Genomic DNA, 19,624 nt, shown 5'->3' on the forward strand with positions numbered 1-19,624 from the left:
CAAACCTCTCCTATACAGTAACCATCAGTTTGTTCTCTATATCTATCAGTCTGTTTCTGTTTTTTTAAATATATATTTCTCTTTAGATTTCACATATAAGTGAGATCATATGGTATTTGTCTTTCTCTGCCTGACTTATTTCACTTAGCTTAATACCCTCTAGGGCCATACATGTTGGCTCTAATGGTGAGATTTCATTTTTTTTTTTGGCTGAGTAATATTATATTGTATATATGTGCCACTTCTTCTTTATCCAATCACCTATAAATGGGCACTTGAATCTCTTCCATATCTTGGCTACTGTAAAAAGTGCTGCTGAGAAATAGAGGTGCATATATCTTTTAAAATTAATGTTTTGGATTTCTTTGGATAAATACCCAGAAGTAGAATCATCGGGTCCTAAGGTGGCCCTATATTTAATTTTTGAGGAACCTCCAAATTGTTTTCCACACTGGCTGCACCAATTTGCAATCTTACTAACAGTGCACAAAGGTTCCTTTTACATCCGCGCCAACAGTTATTGTTTTCTCATTTATTGATGATAGCCATTTTGACACATGTTAGGTGATATTTCATTGTGGTTTTAATTTGCATTCCACTGATAATTCGTGACATTGAGCATCTTTTCATTGTCTTTTGGCTATCTGTATATCCACTTCAGAAAAATGCCAATTCAGGTTCCTGCCCACTTTTTAATTGGATTGTTTGTTTTTTTTTATGTTAAATTCTATGAGTTCTTTATAAATTTTGGATATTAACCCCTTATCAAATGTATCATCGGAAAGTATCTTCTCCCATTCAGTAGCTTGATTTATCATTTTATTGATGATTTTCTGTGCTGTGCAATAACTTTAGTTTACTGTAGCCCCATTTGCTATTTTTTCTTTTGTTTCTCTTGCTTGACGAGATGTATCAGAAAAAAAGGTTACTAAGAACAATGTCAGAGAGTTTACTACCTATGTTTTCTTCTAGAAGTTCTATGCCTTTGGTCCAGTTTTATTTTTTTAATGTATCTCTTTAGTTTTCTTAACACCATTTATTAAATAGAATGTCCTTAATCCATTGTATATTTTTGCCTCCTTTGTCATAGATTAAATGACCATATAGATGTAGGTTTATTTCTGGGCTGTCTATTCTGCTCCATTGGTCTATGTGTCTGTTTTTATGACACTACCATAATGTTTTGATGACTATATTTTTAGTATGATTTGATATCACTGTTGTGATACCTTCAATTTTGTTCTTCTTTATCAAGTATACTGGGGCTATTTAGGGTCTTTTGTAATTCCATATGTATTTTAGTATTATTGGTTCTAGTTCTCTGAAAAATGCTATTGGTATTTTGATATGAATTGCATTCAATCTATAGATTGCTTTGGGTGGTATGAACATGTTTTTTAAATTATTTTTTTTCAATTATAGTTGGCATACAATATTATATTAGTTTCAGGTGTACAACACAGTGATTAGAAAACTATGTAACTCACAAAGTGATCACCTCAGTAAATCTAGTACCCATCTGACACTGTACATAGTTATTCAAATCTTATTGACTATATTTCTTATGCTATACTTTATATCTCAATGACTATTTTGTAATTACCATTTTGTACTTCTTAATCCCTTTCTTCTCTGTATTTATGAGTTTATTTCTTTTTGTTGTTGTTGTTGTTCTTCTTCTTCTTCTTCTTCTTCTTCTTTAGATTCCACATGTACATGAAATCATATGAATTTATTTTTCTCAACTGACTTACTCTACTTAGCACATGCCCTCTAGGTCCATCAGGAATTGGATCCTTTGTTTACTCAAATGTAAAATAAAATAGCACCCTGATAGAACTAAGGCAAGTCGAATGCAAAGAAGCATTAGATACTTTGTAAAGTGTAAAACACTATGTATTTCAGTTGTCATCTTCACTGTTTCTGTGGCCACTTCTGTTCTCCACTTGCCACATAAAATGTTAATATGGATACTTTTGTGAGGGTGTGCCATCTTATCCCATAACTAATTTATCTCTTGTTTGTGCTCTCTGACCAAGGTTTCAGAAAGGCTTGAATTTGCGTATGATAAAGGAATATTGCTTTAAGGTACCAGAGGGAAGGACTCTTTGTCATAAAGAGACAACCCCCCTCCACAAACTGCAAGTAGACCTCTCATACTCCCAACTACCAAAAGAGCCCATGAGAGCTGTGTCCACCTTTTCTTGCCTAGCGTACAGGTTTGAGCCTTGTCTCAGCCCTCTATTTTCCTTTGGCAATTTTTCTTAATATTCAGAAGACTTTTGGTATCTATGAGCCAAAAGATGGTACCCACCACTCTGACTTTGAGGCTTCCTCTGGGACAGTTTTTTTCATTTCTAAAACAAAAATCTGTAGGCTTCACAAAGGATAGGCAGACCCGTTCTATTCTGCTCCATTCCCCTCCACCACTGAATGCTTTGTTTAAATCATAGTCACAACCTTCCGGAGGCCACAAGAAGCATCAAAATCACCAAGATGACTCTTACAGTGTTCTAACAAGTACTTTAATGTACAGAAATTTCTGCCTAAAATATGGAGAAGACACTCAGCATTTTCTTCAGTGTGATTGCACCAGGAACTTGGAAGAATAACGTCCTGAAGAATTTCTGAATCCAGAAGTTAAAGGTACTCATGCAACCACCAGCCACTCGCTTTTCAAAAACAGTTCACTTCCAAGGAAAATCAAAATAAAATTTGGATCTTCAAATCTCACCCCACCCATTTTCCCATTATTCCTTTGTTCTTAGTCCATAGTTTAGATGTGGATTATCTTCACAGCTCACTTAGCCTTGGTTCAGAATGAATGTGCCTAGGTCCTGGAAAGCAGGAGAAACTTAATCAATGTGTTTTACTCTTGGTATTAACTCTGTGAGAAGGATCAGTATTTAGGAATTTCCACATCTTCCAAGTGTCAATGGGTGATATAATCTAGCTGTTGAAATTTGTGATATAAGATACTAGGGAAGTCACTTATCCCCAAGTGCCCAAGTGGGGCAAAAAAAAAAAAAAAAAAAAAAAAAAAAAAAAAAAAACAACTAAAGAAAAAGAGAAAGTACATCATTTCCATGGAAATAAATAAATGAAAACATCATCAGACAAGTTTGTTTCCTTCATCCGTCTTTCTACTACCCATGCTCCTTTGACAGTGGGGTTAGCTACTAATGGCTTGCTGGGAGTGCATTCCAGATATGAAGTTCCAAAATCCAGTTGCTATTTCTTGAGGGACAGAAGCTTAAAGCTATCATCCAAAATCGACCTTCTGTTACGTCGGAGCTTTTTCTGCTGATGTTGGTACCAGACCACACCGCCAAGAGCCAGAGCAATGAGCAGGAGAATGATACCCATGGCAATTAAGACAGAAACCAGCACCTCAACATCCTTTATGGGGATCTGTATGCCGAGAATCCTCACATTGTCTTCTCCAATGTCTCTGGGGATTGCTGCTGAAATGGAACAAGAAAATATGGGCACTGTGGGCTGGAGAGTACTCCACAGGGGCACTTTTGCAGTCACCTCCTGGAAGAGGAGAAATAAGTCCATCCAAATAAAACAGAGGAACTGTTCCTATCCCTCAAAAGACCAGCTGGTTAAAACAGATTTAGGGGTTACAGAGAATCGGGGTAACAAGATGTTACACCTGAGAAAGTTCTTAGGAATCATTGAGGCCCTGATCTCCCTATGTAAAGAGCTCAGTCTCAGATTGGGAAGGGCCTTGGTATATTTCTTCAAATATATAAAGACCTACAATGTAAAGAAAAAAATTGGACTTGGTTTGTGTGGTTCCAGAGGGTAGAATTGAGGCAATAAGTATAAATTCAGGGAAGAAGTTTGACCCAATGACCTAGCTTATTAATGCTCACTTTGACTACTAGACCATAACGATAGCCTGCCACTGTGCTGTCTGGTCTCTCACCTTTTTGAGCCATGATAACACATGATGTTATTACCTTTTCAGGTGAAATATTTGATTGTCTTAGTTTCTGCCATGCAAACTTTTGATTTGGAGATAAATGACCTCCAATTAACCTATGGAGTAGAGCTCAGACTCAAGCCAGGCATTCTGGCTCTCAAAATCAGGCTATAATCTACTTTTCTAGTCTTTTATCTACTATTCTTCAGCTATAGTAATTCGTTCTTTGTTTCTCAGAATAGGTGGTCTGCTTTCAGGCTTCCAAGACTTTCTCATGCTGCTTCCTTTGCCTGAACACCCTTTCTACCTCCTCACCTTTCTATTCCTGCTTAAAATTTACAGGTCTCTGTGAAGCTTTCTTCAATTCATTAAGACAGGTAATGGTTTTTCTGTGTTCTTAAAGTATCTGTACTGTTTGTAATCCCACAAGTTACTTGCTTGGGCCAAGTGACCTTTCACTTCTGCACTTCAGTCACCACATTTTAAAAAGGGGGATAATAACCATACTTAACTCCGAAGTTTATTGTGAGGTTTAAGTAAATTAATATTATAAATATATAGTATAGATACTGGAAGATATCAAATGCATAATAATTAATAGCTGTTATTATCATTTGCCTTTTTTACAACATATAGCATCCAGCACTGCAATTATTGTTTCTGTGTCTCATTCTGTTTGTAGAAACAAACCTCTTGGAAAGTAGTATCTATGTCTTGTTTTGGTGTATCTAACACTCAGTACCTGTTTAATGAATGCATAAGTCAGTTCTTACAGAACTGAGACAGGATGAAATATATACATATGTATATATGGTGCTCCACTCTCTCAGGCTCACCTTACCTCTTCCCAATCCCTCAAGGATTATCTGAGTTCCATGGTTAACAGTTTATAAGATAAAAATACTTAGGCAGATCATTAGAAATGTTTCAAACACAGCTGAAAACCCTCCAAACTAAATTTATGATCTCTAATGTTCCTTCTATCTCTTATAATTTTCTAAATCTTTCTCAGTTTAGGTACAAATGGGTAGAGAGTGAAAGCACTATTTGGACCCAGGCTAGATAGAACAAAAATCTCTATTTTCTTGAAGGGCAGAAATGGTTAGTTCCAAAGAGTCAACTCTTTAGTTGACTCTTTGTCTTCCATACATGCAAGAATTCGAAGTACTTAGTGCAGACTCTATGGTATTTGTTCTAGTTTCTCACTGTCCCTATAGGGAATTTATATCTGTGCTACAGCATCTTTATGCCCACCCAAGCAAGACCTTGAATTTTCTTCCCTATCACACATTAGGTGGGAGGCTAGGATAGTAGCCTTCGACTGGGGATGAGGCAGTTTTCACCAACTCTGGAGGTTGCGGTGGGTGCCAGAGAGAATAAACCTACCAAGAAAAGCTGAACCTTGGATTCCTGGCTTCTGAAGTCTTGTAGAAATCTCAAGATTTCTAGTATTGTGTTCTGCCTTTCAGTCATGTGAATCCCATATTTTAGAGACACTGCATCTCCCCATAAATGCACACCACATATAACTATCCATTCTGTACATCACTCCCCCTACCTTTTCCAATCTCTTTGGTGATGGTGGTGATAGTGCTTAAGTGTTCTGGAGAGGGAAAAAAAAAAGAGAAGATGTTAGTTAGTTTTTTTTTTTTTTTTTTATCCATATCAATCCACAGGCTCATTGTTGGAAATCGGCATTGGTTGAAGGAATCTCTGTGCTATAGTAACCAAAATGAATGTCCTAGAATTAATTAACCTACAGTCAAAGTCAATATTAGTATGTAATTTGATTTTGAATAGTGACAGAAAATATGAGCCTATGTGGGTGGTGGGGAATAGCACTAGAGTAGTAAGTGGAAACCATATTCTAGCAGTGAAGGTTATCAGAGAACAAAGTTTTTCGAATATACAGGAAATCATAATATACAATTATTTGTTTACCTCCCTGGGTGTAAATAGCAAAGTTGTAATCTCTACTCTGGTTTTGTTAAGCCTGTTTGAATGCCTGAAGACATTTGCCTACTTTTTTTTTTCTTGCTGACAGAATGCCAATGGCTGGCAATCCCAGAATATCTATTTCAACACCATCGTTTTCCAAAGTCATGTAACATTAAAAAAAAAAAAAGAGAAAAAAATCTGGATTTCTGTGGGTCCCTGGAAGTACTATATTGCCTCTTTGTAGGGGGATAATGGTGAGGACTGGACTAAGGTCAAAAGGCTTAAAAAAAAAAAAAAAGACACTTAACTCTTTGATAACCCAAAAGCACACAAGCTAACACTGCCTACACTTCTATATTGTTGGTGACTAACGAAGACTTATTAATAACGAAACTAGCCCAGCTATTCTCTCTCCATAAAAAAAGATAAAGAAAATATTTTTTCACCCTAGGTAGCAACTCTGTCTGGGCTAAGCTATAATTGAAGGCCCATATCTCTTTTCAGCCTTAGACAGAATTGTTCCAGGACAGAAAGAATTGCCTTTCACAAGCCCCACAAAACAAATCAAGGGGTCTCTGTTAGAATTATATTTCTTTTTTTTTATAAACTGAATTTATTAGCAAAATTTCTTGAAACAGTCTGCAACTCTAACGAATTATAAAATGATTCATTTATATACAAATTAAATGTATTTCAAAGGAAGCAAATCTTCACTAAGCATCAATGCCTAGAGTCCAATCAGTTTCAGGCTGGTTCAACAGACGTGAGCTCAACAGATGTCAAGGGGGTCATGGGAAATGAGAAATATTGGATGCAAGAACACCTAGAGGGGTATACTCTGTCTTAAGTCCTGTTATTTTCTGGGATAATAAGGACAAGTGAAAAAAGACTTCTTGGGATTATCTGTTTTTTATAGGCTAGATAAAGTGCTAAAAAATGGCACATATTGGTTGTTAGGCCTTACCTCTTTGGGACAAGACAGTAAAGAGGGTCTCCATACCAGCATGGACATGGTCAGTAACATGGCAGTGCATAAGCCATGTCCCAGGGTTGCTGGCCACCATCTCCACAACCTCAAAGGTCCCTGGGAACAGATCCACTACATCTGCCCGGTAGCTCTCGCCATTCTGCAGGAGAGATTAGAGGTAGAGGAAAAGAAGTGAAGGATATAGAGAGCATGTCAGAGTTTATAAAAATTAAAAGGTTTAGATGTCCACATCAGGGATATGGAACTATGATTTACAGACCAAAAAGCAGCTTGAGAAGTCCATCTTATCCACCTTCCCTATGAACTCGCCCACACAAACTGAATCAATAGGGGGACTCTTTCTCTTACTTATTCTTAAGTGTCCCAAAGTAAAATATATTACAGCTTCCTTTGGGAAGCTAAAAACTAGTGTTTCCATACTTTTCCGCAAGCTAAAATCTGGAGAATTCAACCTAAATCCTGACTCCTAAGAAGGAGCCACATATTTACTTTAGCAATGGAACCCAAATTAGTTTATTTTTCATGTCATCACCTTATCAGTACCTCTAGATCTTTATGTCTATATGAATGCCTCCAACTCTGCCCCTTTTCTTAAGACTAGATCTTCTTCTCCAAAACTTACATGCTTTTTCCATGTAGCTCCTGAATTGAAGTTCTTCTTATAATGGATTGAGGACTTTCAGAGATTGAGACAGCAACTCTGAAATTCCTATATCTTAGAATAACTGCTCAGTATCTTAAGTCCTTGACTAAGACCCAATTATGTTGATGATTCTTTTCATCCCCTTACCCCATAAATGAACCACTTGTTTCTTCTGTATCAGCAGGGAAAGCTAAGGCCTAGAGAGAAGTGACCCTGAGATACACAGCCAAAGTAGATTTCCAGTTCAATGCTCCATGTACAAGATCTCTCTTCTTTTAACTGGTTATTATTTTGTTCCTTGCTATTTCCTTCCTCCTTAATGACTGTTAAAGCACTTCTCTAATTACCCCTGAAGGACTCAGTCCACTTTCCAGCTCACCCGATAGAGGAAGCTCTCTGCATGGAAGTGGACAGTGTGCAGGTCAATTTCTTGGCCCATGGCCAGCATGTACCAGGCCACTCGTTCTCCTTGGTACATGGTAAGACCCTTGAGGTTGGCATAGAGCTTTCCATTAATGGCTGTAAAAAAATTTAAAAAAAAAAACTCTTATATCTCTAATTTTGACTTCAGATTGCCACTGCCCTAGGGCTAGTCCTTATCATTTCTGATTATAGCAATTGTCTCAACTTCTCTTGTTTCTATTTAATTTGCCCCCCTCCAGTCTATCTTCTACACTGGTGTTACAGAAATTACCGTCTAAATAACTAATATGACCATGTCATTCTGTTGCTTAAAATATTTTACTAGCTCTCTCTTGCCCCAAAGATTAAGTCCATGGGTTTTTAGCTCAGCCAACATGGTCCTGCAAAATATAGCCCCAAAACATTTTCCAGACTCATCTCCTATTATCCAACACACTTATTCCAATTAGAGTGATTTATTCATCATTCCCCAGATAGCCCAATGCATGTTCTTTGTATCACTACTTGTGTTTTTTATCTTTCCTCCCAGAAATCCTGCCTCCTTTTATCCATATTTTCAAAGCTCAGTTAAAGCCTTCAACTCCTCCAAGAATACTTTTTTGATTAACTCTCCTCAGTACCTCTCATTCCCTGCATTCTTTTCAACCTCCGAACTTCTCAAGTACTGTCTTACCACTCTTTGAAATGTACTAGAAATTGTTTTCTAGATTTATCTAACTTTTAATTTGTGGAAGCTCATATCCTCAGCTAGACTCTAGGTTTCTAGCAAGCAGAAAATGAATGTATATACTATAGTACTATAGTTCTTTTTTATTCTTCAGAACACCCAGAAGACACCAGAGCCTACAATACATGTTTTTAAAAAAAGACTAGTCACATTTTTAAATTAATCATATTAATGCATGAGTCTCATCATCTGCCTTTTCCTAGGCTATATCCTGTACTTAAAGACAACAAACTAGTTTATTGCCATGGTAATTAACACTATCTAGACTATGCCCAGGACATATTCCTCCATTTCTCATGTACTCACAGAAGGAAGGTAATTTTCACTCTACTCCATAAGAGGGGAAATAATGGAAAGAACATTTATAGCATGTTTCTGTATTTACCCCCACCAAATTATGAATTTGATAAAAGGGGCTAAACATGCTCAACTCAGCCTTTACTGAATCTTCTCTCTTTTGGATCAGTCTGACAACAGAAAAGGGTGCAGACAGATTAACTATTTCATTGTGGGAAAGATTCTGCCCCTGAAAATGAGGAAGACTATTGTTGTCCATCTATATCAATGGCAGGTAGACAATCTATTACAGAAGGAGTATTAGCAAGCCTATTTAATAGCAGAACTAAATTCAGTTTTCCAATTAGCCTTCTTAGTAGGCTCACATTTGATTACTTTTTCTTTCACTATTGGTTCAGGAATCTAGAAGGAAAGGGAAAGATATTATTTATTTGCCCTCAGACCACAACTTTATTTAACATTTTATCTCCAGTGCCAGAACTCAGAAAGTGCTCAACAAATACATGGTAGACAAATAGGTAGATGGATTAATACCTGAAGACTTTTGATAAATGAGCATATAAACAAGCAGATGGAAATGGGCATTAGTCCAACCCCTGTACTAGCATGATCTCACTGTCCTCACTCTTTTTTTGTTACTTTACTTCTCTGACTTGACAGGAGCTGAAAATTTCACATTGTAAAGTTTACGAATCATCTGTCCCTATGTAAACCACTCTTATCTCCAACAAGTAGAAATAACTAGAGTCTGTGTGAGAATGAGATACTACTTCTGAATTTCATTAGAGTCATTATCAAGCCACGCCTTATCCTCAGATCAAAGAAATATTAGGTTAGAAAGAATAGTGAGGAATCATTTCATCCATTGCACTTAAGTTCTCCCTCTTATTTGAGATTTTCTCATTTTTAAAGAGATACATATATTTCTAGACAAAGGAAGGATTGGATGCACAATTTCCCTCTGAAATCTATTTGAGCATCAAAAACTCTTCCTTGTATGTAATACAAACCCAGTATGCTACTCTCTGAGGCTCTCTTTCAATTGTTCCATCTGTAAAATAAACTTTGTTTTAAAAAAATAGACTAAAAGACGAGTTGCACATCTGTCTATATTGAAAAAGAAGATATGAGAGTCAAAGTGGTAAATAAATAAGATTATATTGAGAGACTAAACTCATGATTTTGAAGCAGAGGAGCCCTGAACAACCAGCTCACCAAATACTTTGAGGGTCATAAATGTCCACCTTGCCTTCTCTAATGCGTTAAAATGTGCTGGTGCCACTACAACAATTTTATAGACTCAGCTTCCTGTTTTCTGGGCACTTGATCTAATATGGATCACATGTCTGCTTTGTCTGTATAAATGTACAATAGCAGGGGACATTTTTTCCAATTTATTTCCATTCCAACTTCCTACTTTCCCATTCTTTCATGAATTATGCTCTTTTAGGTAATAATGGGTCTATCAGATACTCCTAATGCGGGGACTTCTATGGAAGAGGGGTAGGTTATTTTCTACAGACCATGCATTTTATTACTCTCCAAGAAAGTCTCATCCTGTAGGTTAACATGGCCTGGCTCTTGGGGCCCATGGGTTGCCACATTCTCCTCCAGGTACCAAGACTGATTCTCATCAAAGATCAAGAATAACAAGGCAAATTCTCGGTCCATGTCACTTCGTCTTCCATGGGGCTCCAGGATGCCCTTTCTGCAGATGGCCAATGGCCCCACCAGGCCACTATACATGTCCTGAGAATAGGAGGAAGAGGAGAGAGTGAAGGATATGAGGTTGTTCCTGGGTGGCATTGTTCTACAGGGAGCCAAGTTAACATCTAAGCCAACTCTGCTTTCAGAACATCATCATAATACCTTACTTTTATAAGCACCTTCACCATGTTATCTGAATTCACCCTCACAACCATCTTGGGTCATAGGTAAGATGTGCTATATAACTTATATTTTAGCTAGGCTAGACTATTCATTTATCTCCAAACCAACCAAGAACTTTCAAAACCCAGTCACTTTCTCATGCTGTTTCTTCCTGTAATATCCTCCCCTCTGCCATATTCCTTATCTTATGGGATACTACTATTCATCTTTCAAGGCTCAAAGTAAGTACATATAAATTTCATTAAATGTAAGGCCTTCTCTGGCTTCCCTCTCATTCATCCTCTCGTCCAAGCAGAAATAATCACTTTCTCCTGGATCCCCAATAGAACTATTATATGGTTTTAAAGATCTATTAACACAGAGATAGATGACGATGATAGATAGATAGATAGATAGATAGATAGATAGATAGATAGAAAGAAATAACATTATACTTATATTAATCTGTTTCCCCAACTAGATCTTATTCTTTGAAAATGGGAACTCTGTCTTACATTTGTATCATCCAAAGCACCAAGTGAAATGCCAAAAGTATGGTAGGCTCTCAGTAAATAATTGCTGTGATCTGGCTTTAGATGGGTGGCTAGAGAGATAAACTCATCTTCCAGATGAGGAAACAGAAGCAGAATGATTTATCCAAAGTCACTCCAAAGGTTAGATAAAAACAGATTTGGGACTAGAACCCTAATCTCTTGACAACTATTTCTGGACTTTTTAAATGAGAGCATATTGCCTTATAGCATCCAAGAAGAGGAAAAAAGGAAGAAAATGTTTATCACAAACACGTGGTGCTACCTACCCCCTTTATTCCCCCTCCTGTCTTTTAAAATAAGTGGAGCATTTAAGGAATTTCCTCAAAACTCTAGGATTAATATTCTAGGGATAGGCTTCTTACTATACCTATTTAATAGTTTTTTTTTTTTTTTATGTGAGCCATTCTACCCATTTGTGAGACTCATCTCCAGGAAGCCAATATTGTATTTACCTTGATGGGATCTACTGCAGAATAATAAATCCAGGAAACACAAGCAGAATCATTGGGTCCAGGGCCGGATCTCTCTGGGATGTTCCATTTGTAAGTGAGAACCTCACCTAGGAAGGGTAACAGGTATCTCCAGTTGGACCAGGTCAGAAATTTCTCCCAACTCTTAGGTCTTACCAAGAGTCTGTGGTGGGTGAGTCTCAAGCCCTTTAAGATCCTTCCCTATAATTTTCATACCAGTCTCCATTTTATTTTTGTGACTTTGCTCTTCCTCCTGGGGCACCCTCAGCCTCTCTTCTACTAACCCTACCCTTAAAGGACCAGGTCCAAAATCCTCTGCTAAGGCAGATATGCTATTGTTCTCTCTGCTTAGGATGTCCTCTCTTCTTTGGCACTGTTTTATTCTTTTCCTACTGTTGCCTCTTATGCAAAGCAGTTTCCCCAGGCTTTGTTTCCAGTCCTCTTCTTTTTTTTCATACTCCCTCCATGGAAGCCTTCAGCCACCTTTCTGATATTGGTCATTATCTATGTATTTATGACTCTTAAATACTTAGCTAGACTTTTCTTGTCATTAAGCTCCAAACTGACATTTTCAATTAGCTACCTTGGCATCTTCTGAAGATTGTCCTGACAGCACATCAAAAACTAAAATTGTTATAAACTCAGCTGCCTCCTTTGAAAAAAGAATACTGTTACTCACTCTGTGCTCCCAGTGTCTAGTAAAGACATCAAAACCATCCTAGCTACCCAGACTCAAAACTTTAGTCTTCTTTGTCTTCCTATATTCACACATAAATCATCCAACACAATGGCAAGTCCCATGATTGTACCTCTACAATATATTTTATAGCCACACTTCTTTACAATTCTTAATATTCCTGCCCTAATGTAGACACTTGTTTTTTCAACTGGACTATTATAAAACTTCCTAATGTGTTTCTCTGACTCCAAGTCTTGCCTTCTCCAATCCATCTTCTGATTAATGCCATATTAATTTTTAAAACAGCTTTATCAACATATAATTTGCACACCATATAATAGACCCATTTAAATTGTATAATTTAATGGTCTTTAGTATAATCACAGAATTTTATAATCATCAACACAGTTTTAGAAAAATCACTGTCACCAAAAAATCCCTATACTCTTTAGTTATCATTCCCTAATGCACCTACTCATCTAATCCCTAAGCAACAATTAATCTACTTTATGTCTCTATAGATTTTCCCATTCTAAATATTTTATACAAATTGAATACTAAAGAAGTGACATCAATAAAATGTCACATTAAGGAGGTCCTAATGCTCATTTCCCCCTCCCCACAATAACAACAAAAACAAGAAATATGCTATATACTTATAAAAAATAGCTCTGAGAGCACTCCAGAATACAATAAAGAACCTGAAGCAAACTGGTAAAAATAAAATAAAATAAAACTAAAGAAAGAAAGAAAATGGCCATATAACCAAGTGTAGGAAGTATCTTACGATATCATCCCAATCACCCCAGTCTGGTACAGCTAGGGAACCCCCATTGGGGAAAAGGACAGCAGGAGAACCTCAGCATTCCTCAGCACCAGGAAGTCTTTCTTGACACTGACCCCAGCTGACTGAGCTGTATAGAGTCCAGGTTCCTCTGCCACTTCTACAAGAAGGAGCCACTACCACTCTGCCACAAGCCCAGAAAAAGTTGTAATTGCTCTACCCTCCCCAAAGAAGGAGCTGCCATCACCTTACCTAACAAAAAGGAGTCTCTGGAGTGACATCAGAAACATGGTGGAATGAGGCACATCCCCAGATCTCTCCCCTTGAAACAAAAATAAGCTAACCATTTAAAACTCAACAGAAAACACCCAAACTTCAAACCAACATATCTGATAATGGGATCTGCACCTAAGAGCTACCGCAGGTCAGAACCTCGAGAGTCAGGGGGTAGACTGGGAGAAACAAAGAGGCTGCCTCTCGCAGCTGGACTCCCTGCAGGAGGAGGGGAAAGGGAGAACGTGTTGTAGGTACCCTGAACAACCCTGCCTTGGAGAGTTTGAGTTCCATGTGGCTGGCAGCAGTGCCCAGGCATAAGGGCAGGAAGCAGAGAAGTGGGGACAGCAGAGACGTGGGGATGGTAGAGACATGGGGACAGCAGAGAAGTAGGGATGGCAGAAAAGCGGCGATAGCAGATAAACAACAGTAGATTATTACAAGCCATGGTTGCAAAATGTGAGGCTGACCCACAGACCCCATCCACCAACACAGAGGGCCACTCCACATACCCTCCTAGACCAAACACTACAACACCATGGAGCCCCAGGGGAATCTCAGCAAACGCTACTGAAACTGTAACTAACACTGACAAGGACTAAGAATGAGGGTAGCAAGCCTGATTGAATATCTATATGGAAAAAAAAGCATTATTAAGACTTTACATACAGCAGGGATCCAAGAGGATTAGACGTCACCTACTAGAAACCAAAAGAAAAATGTCTTTGCAACAGACTAAAGAGAAATCTTTATACAATAAATCTTCTTTCTGGAAAAAAAGCAGAATACATTTCCATTAATAGCCAAGCATGGAAATAGTCCATTAAACACCATGAACAACCGAGGTGACAAAGAGTTTAGAAAGAAAGAGAAAACTCGCCAGAAAATAAGCTTACAGACATAGAAATATGTGACTTAAGTGACAGAGAATTCAGGATGGTATTTCTGAAAAAACTCTATGAGATCCAAAACAATTCATTGCAACAATTTCAGGAATTGAAAAAAAGCATCTAGATGAGCAGAATGGGTTCTTTAGCAAGCAAACTGAAACCCTCAAAAAGAACCAACGAGAACTTGTGGATATGAAGAACACACTGAAAGAGATGAAAACTGAAATAACGAGCTTGGGAAATAGAGTTGATCAAATGGAAGAAACGATCAATTATGTCAAAGGGAGAAATATAGAAATAAATTAGAAGGAAGAAGAGAGACAACAAAAATTGAAAAATAATGAAAAATGATACAAGAACTAGTTGATACCATCAGTAGAGGAAACATACGAATAATGGGCATTCTCAAAGAGGAGGAAAAGGAGCAGGGGTTAGAAAGCATTTTCAGACAAATAGTTTATGAGAATTTCCCAAATCATAGGAATAAGATGAAGCTTGGAACTCAAGAAGTCAACAGAACATCAAATATCTCAACACAAAAAGGCCTCTCCAAGACACATTGTATTACAATGATTAAAAATCAAAAACAGAGAAAGAATTCTCAGAGCAGCCAGGAAAAAGAAGTCGGTAACCTAAAAATGAAAACCCATTAGATTATCATTGGACTTTTCAGGACAAACCTTACAAGCGAGAAAGGAGGGGAATCAAATATACAAAATAGTAAATGAAAGAAACTACCAGCCAAGAATAATGTATCCAGCTGAGCTTTCCTTTAGATATGAAGGAGAAATAAAGACCTTTCTGGACATACAAAAATTGAGAGAATTCTCCACTACGAGGCCTGCATTATAGGAAATACTGAAAGGGGTCAGGTCCTCCAAAACAAAATGACACACACAAAAACAATCCATAAAGAGGAGTACAGTGACTAGCAGGCAGATAAAAGCAGAGGAGTGCAACCCTCACTAAGAACAGGGCATTATAATCTTAAACAATAACCATCCTTTACATATTTGTAATGATAACCATACACCAAAGAATCAGAACTGAAGTATGTAATATAAAACGAGAACAGCAGAGGGAAAAAACCACACACAAAAACAAGGAAGCAATGGAAATACCGAGCCACCAGAAATCAAAATATAATATAGGAAAATTTCATATTTCAATAATCAACCTAAATGTACATGGACTGAACTCACCAGTATAAAGGGACAAAGTTGCAGAAGGGATCAAAAAACAGAACTTGACCACATGCTGCCTCCAGGAGACACATCTCAGCTCCAAAGACAGATATAGACTCAACATGAAAGGGAGGAAAATGATATTTCAAGCAAATGGAATTCAGAGATAAACGTGAGTAGCAGTACTAATATCAGAGGAAATAAATTCAAAATAAAAAAGATAAAGAAAGATATTGAGGGACACTTCAAAATAAAAATGGGAATCATGCACCAAAAAGACATAACATTTATTAATATCTATGCTCCCAATCAGGAAGCTCTGAAATATATAAAGCCATTACTAGCAGAACAAAAAGGAGAAACAAAACAAAACATAATCGTGGTAGGGGACCAAAATACCCCACTGTCGGATACAGACAGATCATCCTAACAGAAGATCAATAAGGAAATAACATCCTTAAATGACATGTTAGACCAATTGGACATAATTGACATATACAGAGTTTTTCATCTCAAAACAGCTCCTTATACATTGTTCTCTAGTGCACATGGAACATTCTCAAGGATTGACCACATACAAGGACACAGAGGTAGCCTCAACAAATATAAAAGGGTTGAAATCCTACCAACCATATTCTCTGATATAATGCTTTGAAGCTAGATATAAACCGTAAAAAGAAAACGGAAAGAACCACAAACACATGAATATTAAACAACATGCTACTGAAGAATGACTGGGTCAGAGGAAAAAAAAGGAGATATTAAGAGATACATAGAAATGAATGATAATGATATTACAACATATCAAATCTTTAGAGGCATGGCAAAAATGATAATAAGAGGAAAGTTTATATCATTGCAGGCCTATCTCAAAAAACAAGAACGAGCCCAAATAAACAAACTAACGCTTCATCTTAAAAAACAAATAAAGAACAAATGAAGTCTAAAGTCAGCAGAAGGAAAGAAATAATCAAAATTAGAGCAGAAATAAATGAAATGGGAAAAATAATAGAAAAAATAAATGCAACAAAGAGCTGGTTCTTTGAGAAGGTTAATAAAATTGACAACCCCCTGGCTAGATTCACTAAAGAAAAAAGAGAAAGGACACAAATATAATTTGGGATGAAAGTGGGAAAATTATAATAGACACCGCAGAAATGCAAAGGATTATACAAGAATACTATAAAAGTATATAACACACAATTTAATAACCTAGAAGAAATGGACAATTACTTAGAAAGATACAATCTTCCTAGACTGAATCAAGAAATACTGGAAAAATCTAAGTAGACCGATCAGTAGTATGGAAATTGAAACAATCATCAAAAACCTACCAAAAAGTAAAAGTCCAGGACCAGATGGCTTCGCCAGTGAATTATAAAAGTTCTATATCAGATGGCTTCACCAGTGAATTCTACCAAATATCCAAAGAAGATTTTATACTTATTCTCCTCAAACATTTTCAAAAAAATCGAAAAGGAGACAATACTTTCTAATGTATTTTATGAGGCGAATATTACTCTGACACCAAAATCTTGTAAATATAACACATGAAAAGAAAACTACAGACCAGTATCTCTCATGAACACAAATGCAAATATCTCAAATAAGATACTACCAAACCAAATACAGCAATATATATAAAAGATTATACACCGTGATCTGCTAGGCTTCATCCCAGGGACACAGGGATGGTTAAACATATACAAATCAATTAACGTGATACACCACATAAACAAATTAAAAAATAAGAATCATATGATCATATCGATAGATGCAGAAAAAGCCTTCAATAAGATACAGCATCGATTTATGATCAAAACACTTAACAAAATCGGTATAGAAGGAAAATTTCTTAACATAATAAAGGCCATCTATGATAAACCCTCAACCAACGTTATACTTAATAGTGAAAAACTAAAAACCTTCCCTCTAAGATCAGGAACAAGGCAAGGCTCTCCACTATCACCACTGTTATTCAATATAACATTAGAGTTTCTATCAAGTGCAATCAGACAAAAGAAAGATATAAAAGGCATCCAAATAGGAAAAGAAGTCAAACTGTCATTATTTGCAAATGACATGATTATATAGAAAACCCTAAAGACTCCGCAAGATAAACACTAGAAACAATGAGCAAATACAGTAAAGTTTTTGGATACAAAATCAATGTTCAAAAGTCCATAGCATTTATTTACTCTAATAATGAACTGTCAGAAGAAAAAAAAAGTTGAAAAAATAATTTCTTTTGCAATTGCAACAAAAAGAATAAAATACCTAGGAATAAATTTAACAATATTGTGAAGGACTTATATAATGAAAACTATAAGACCCTATTAAAAGAAATCAAAGAAGATACAAGGAAATGGAAATATATTCTGTGTTCTTGGATTGGAAGAATCAACATACTTAAAATAACCATATTACATAAAGCATTATATAGATTTCATGCCATCCCCATCAAAATCCCATTGGCATTTTTTAAAGAAATGGAACAAAACATCATCAGATTTGTATGGAAGCACAAAAGACCCCGAATTGCCAAAGACATCCTGAGAAAAAAGAATGAGGCTGGAGTCGTCACTTTGTCTGACTTCAAATTATACTACAACACAAGAGTAATCAAAATGGCATGGTATTGGCAGAAAAACAGACACACGGACCAGTGGAACAGAATAGAGAGTCCATACTTACATAGGCAAATATTTTTCGATGAAAAAGCCAAAAACATACAGTGGAGAAAGGAAAGCCTCTTGAATAAATGCTGCTGAGAAAACTGGAAAGCCACCTGCAAAAGAATGAAACTAGACTAATGTTTATCACCACACACCAAATTAACTCAAAATGAATTAAGGGCCTGAATATAAGACCTGAAACAGTAAAATGCATAGAAGAAAACATAGGAACTAAACTCTTAGACCTTGGACTTCAAGCAGATTTGATGAATTTGACCTCAAATGGACGAGGAGTAATAGCAAAAAATAAATAAATGGGACTACATCAAACTAAAAAGTTTCTGCACAGCAAAAGTAACTGTCAACAAGCTAAAGGGACAACCATCTAAATGGGAAAATATATTTGCAAGCATGACTTCCAATAAGAGCCTAATATCCAAAATATACAAAGAACTCATACGACTCAATAACAATAAAAAAAAATGATCCAGTTAAAAAATGGGTAGAGTACCTAAACAGACACTTCTCCCAAGAAGAAACACAAATGGTCAACAAATATGAATGGATGCTCAACACTGCTAGCTATTAGGGAAATGCAAATCAAACCACAATGAGATACCATCTCACACCTGTTAGAATAGCTATAATCAACAGGACAAGTAGTAACAAATGTTGGAGAGGATGCAGAGATAAAGGAACCTTCATCTATTGCTGGTTGGACTGCAAATTGGTATAGCCACTATGGAAAATAGTATGGAGTTTCCTCAAAAAACTAAGAATTGATCCAGCAATCCCTCTACTGGGTATTTACCCCAAAGACTTGAAAACTCAAACAGGACATGGAAGCAACTAAAAGTGTCCTACGATAGATGGTTGGCTAAAGAAGCTGTGGTGCATATGCACAATGGAATATTACTCAGCCATAAGAAGAGATGAAATACTGTTATTTGTGACAACATGGGTGGACCTTGAGATAAGCATGCTAAGCAAAATAAACCAGACAGAAAAAGTTGAAAATCACCTGATATTACTTATATGTGGGATAGAAACCTAAAAGCAACAAAAGAACAGGACAAACAAACAGAGACTCATGGACATGTTCTATAAACTAGTGGTTACCAGAAGTATAGGGTGGTGGGGGAGGGCAGAAGTCGATGGGGTAATGGAGGTCAAATATAGGGGAATAGGGGAGTGTGAAGTGGTAAAGGTGATCTAATATATAGTAGCTGAAGGAAACTGGACTTTGGATGGTAAACACACAATAGAATTCACAGATGTCAAATTATAATGTACACCTGA

General features: G+C 36.7%; 1 protein-coding gene across 4 annotated transcripts in view; it reads right to left on the bottom strand.

Moving 5' to 3' along the window:
- Positions 1-3,054: 3,054 nt before the first annotated feature.
- The window catches only part of HEPH (hephaestin), a 74,163-nt gene continuing 57,593 nt past the window's right edge, over positions 3,055-19,624 (bottom strand). For 3 of the 4 annotated variants that reach the window (XM_006910681.2, XM_015588420.1, XM_015588421.1), the window contains 6 exons: positions 11,823-11,929; positions 10,471-10,696; positions 7,880-8,019; positions 6,834-6,996; positions 5,490-5,534; positions 3,055-3,464 (listed from right to left, as the gene is read on the bottom strand). In XM_006910681.2, the coding sequence (XP_006910743.2) occupies positions 3,232-3,464; positions 5,490-5,534; positions 6,834-6,996; positions 7,880-8,019; positions 10,471-10,696; positions 11,823-11,929 (914 nt within the window). In that variant the 3' untranslated portion in view covers positions 3,055-3,231. The remainder of the gene's footprint in view (positions 3,465-5,489; positions 5,535-6,833; positions 6,997-7,879; positions 8,020-10,470; positions 10,697-11,822; positions 11,930-19,624) is intronic. The other variant, XM_015588419.1, reaches the window with a different exon arrangement.

This window comes from Pteropus alecto, unplaced genomic scaffold (assembly GCF_000325575.1).
Source record: "Pteropus alecto unplaced genomic scaffold, ASM32557v1 scaffold344, whole genome shotgun sequence".
Taxonomy (NCBI): Eukaryota; Metazoa; Chordata; class Mammalia; order Chiroptera; family Pteropodidae; genus Pteropus; species Pteropus alecto.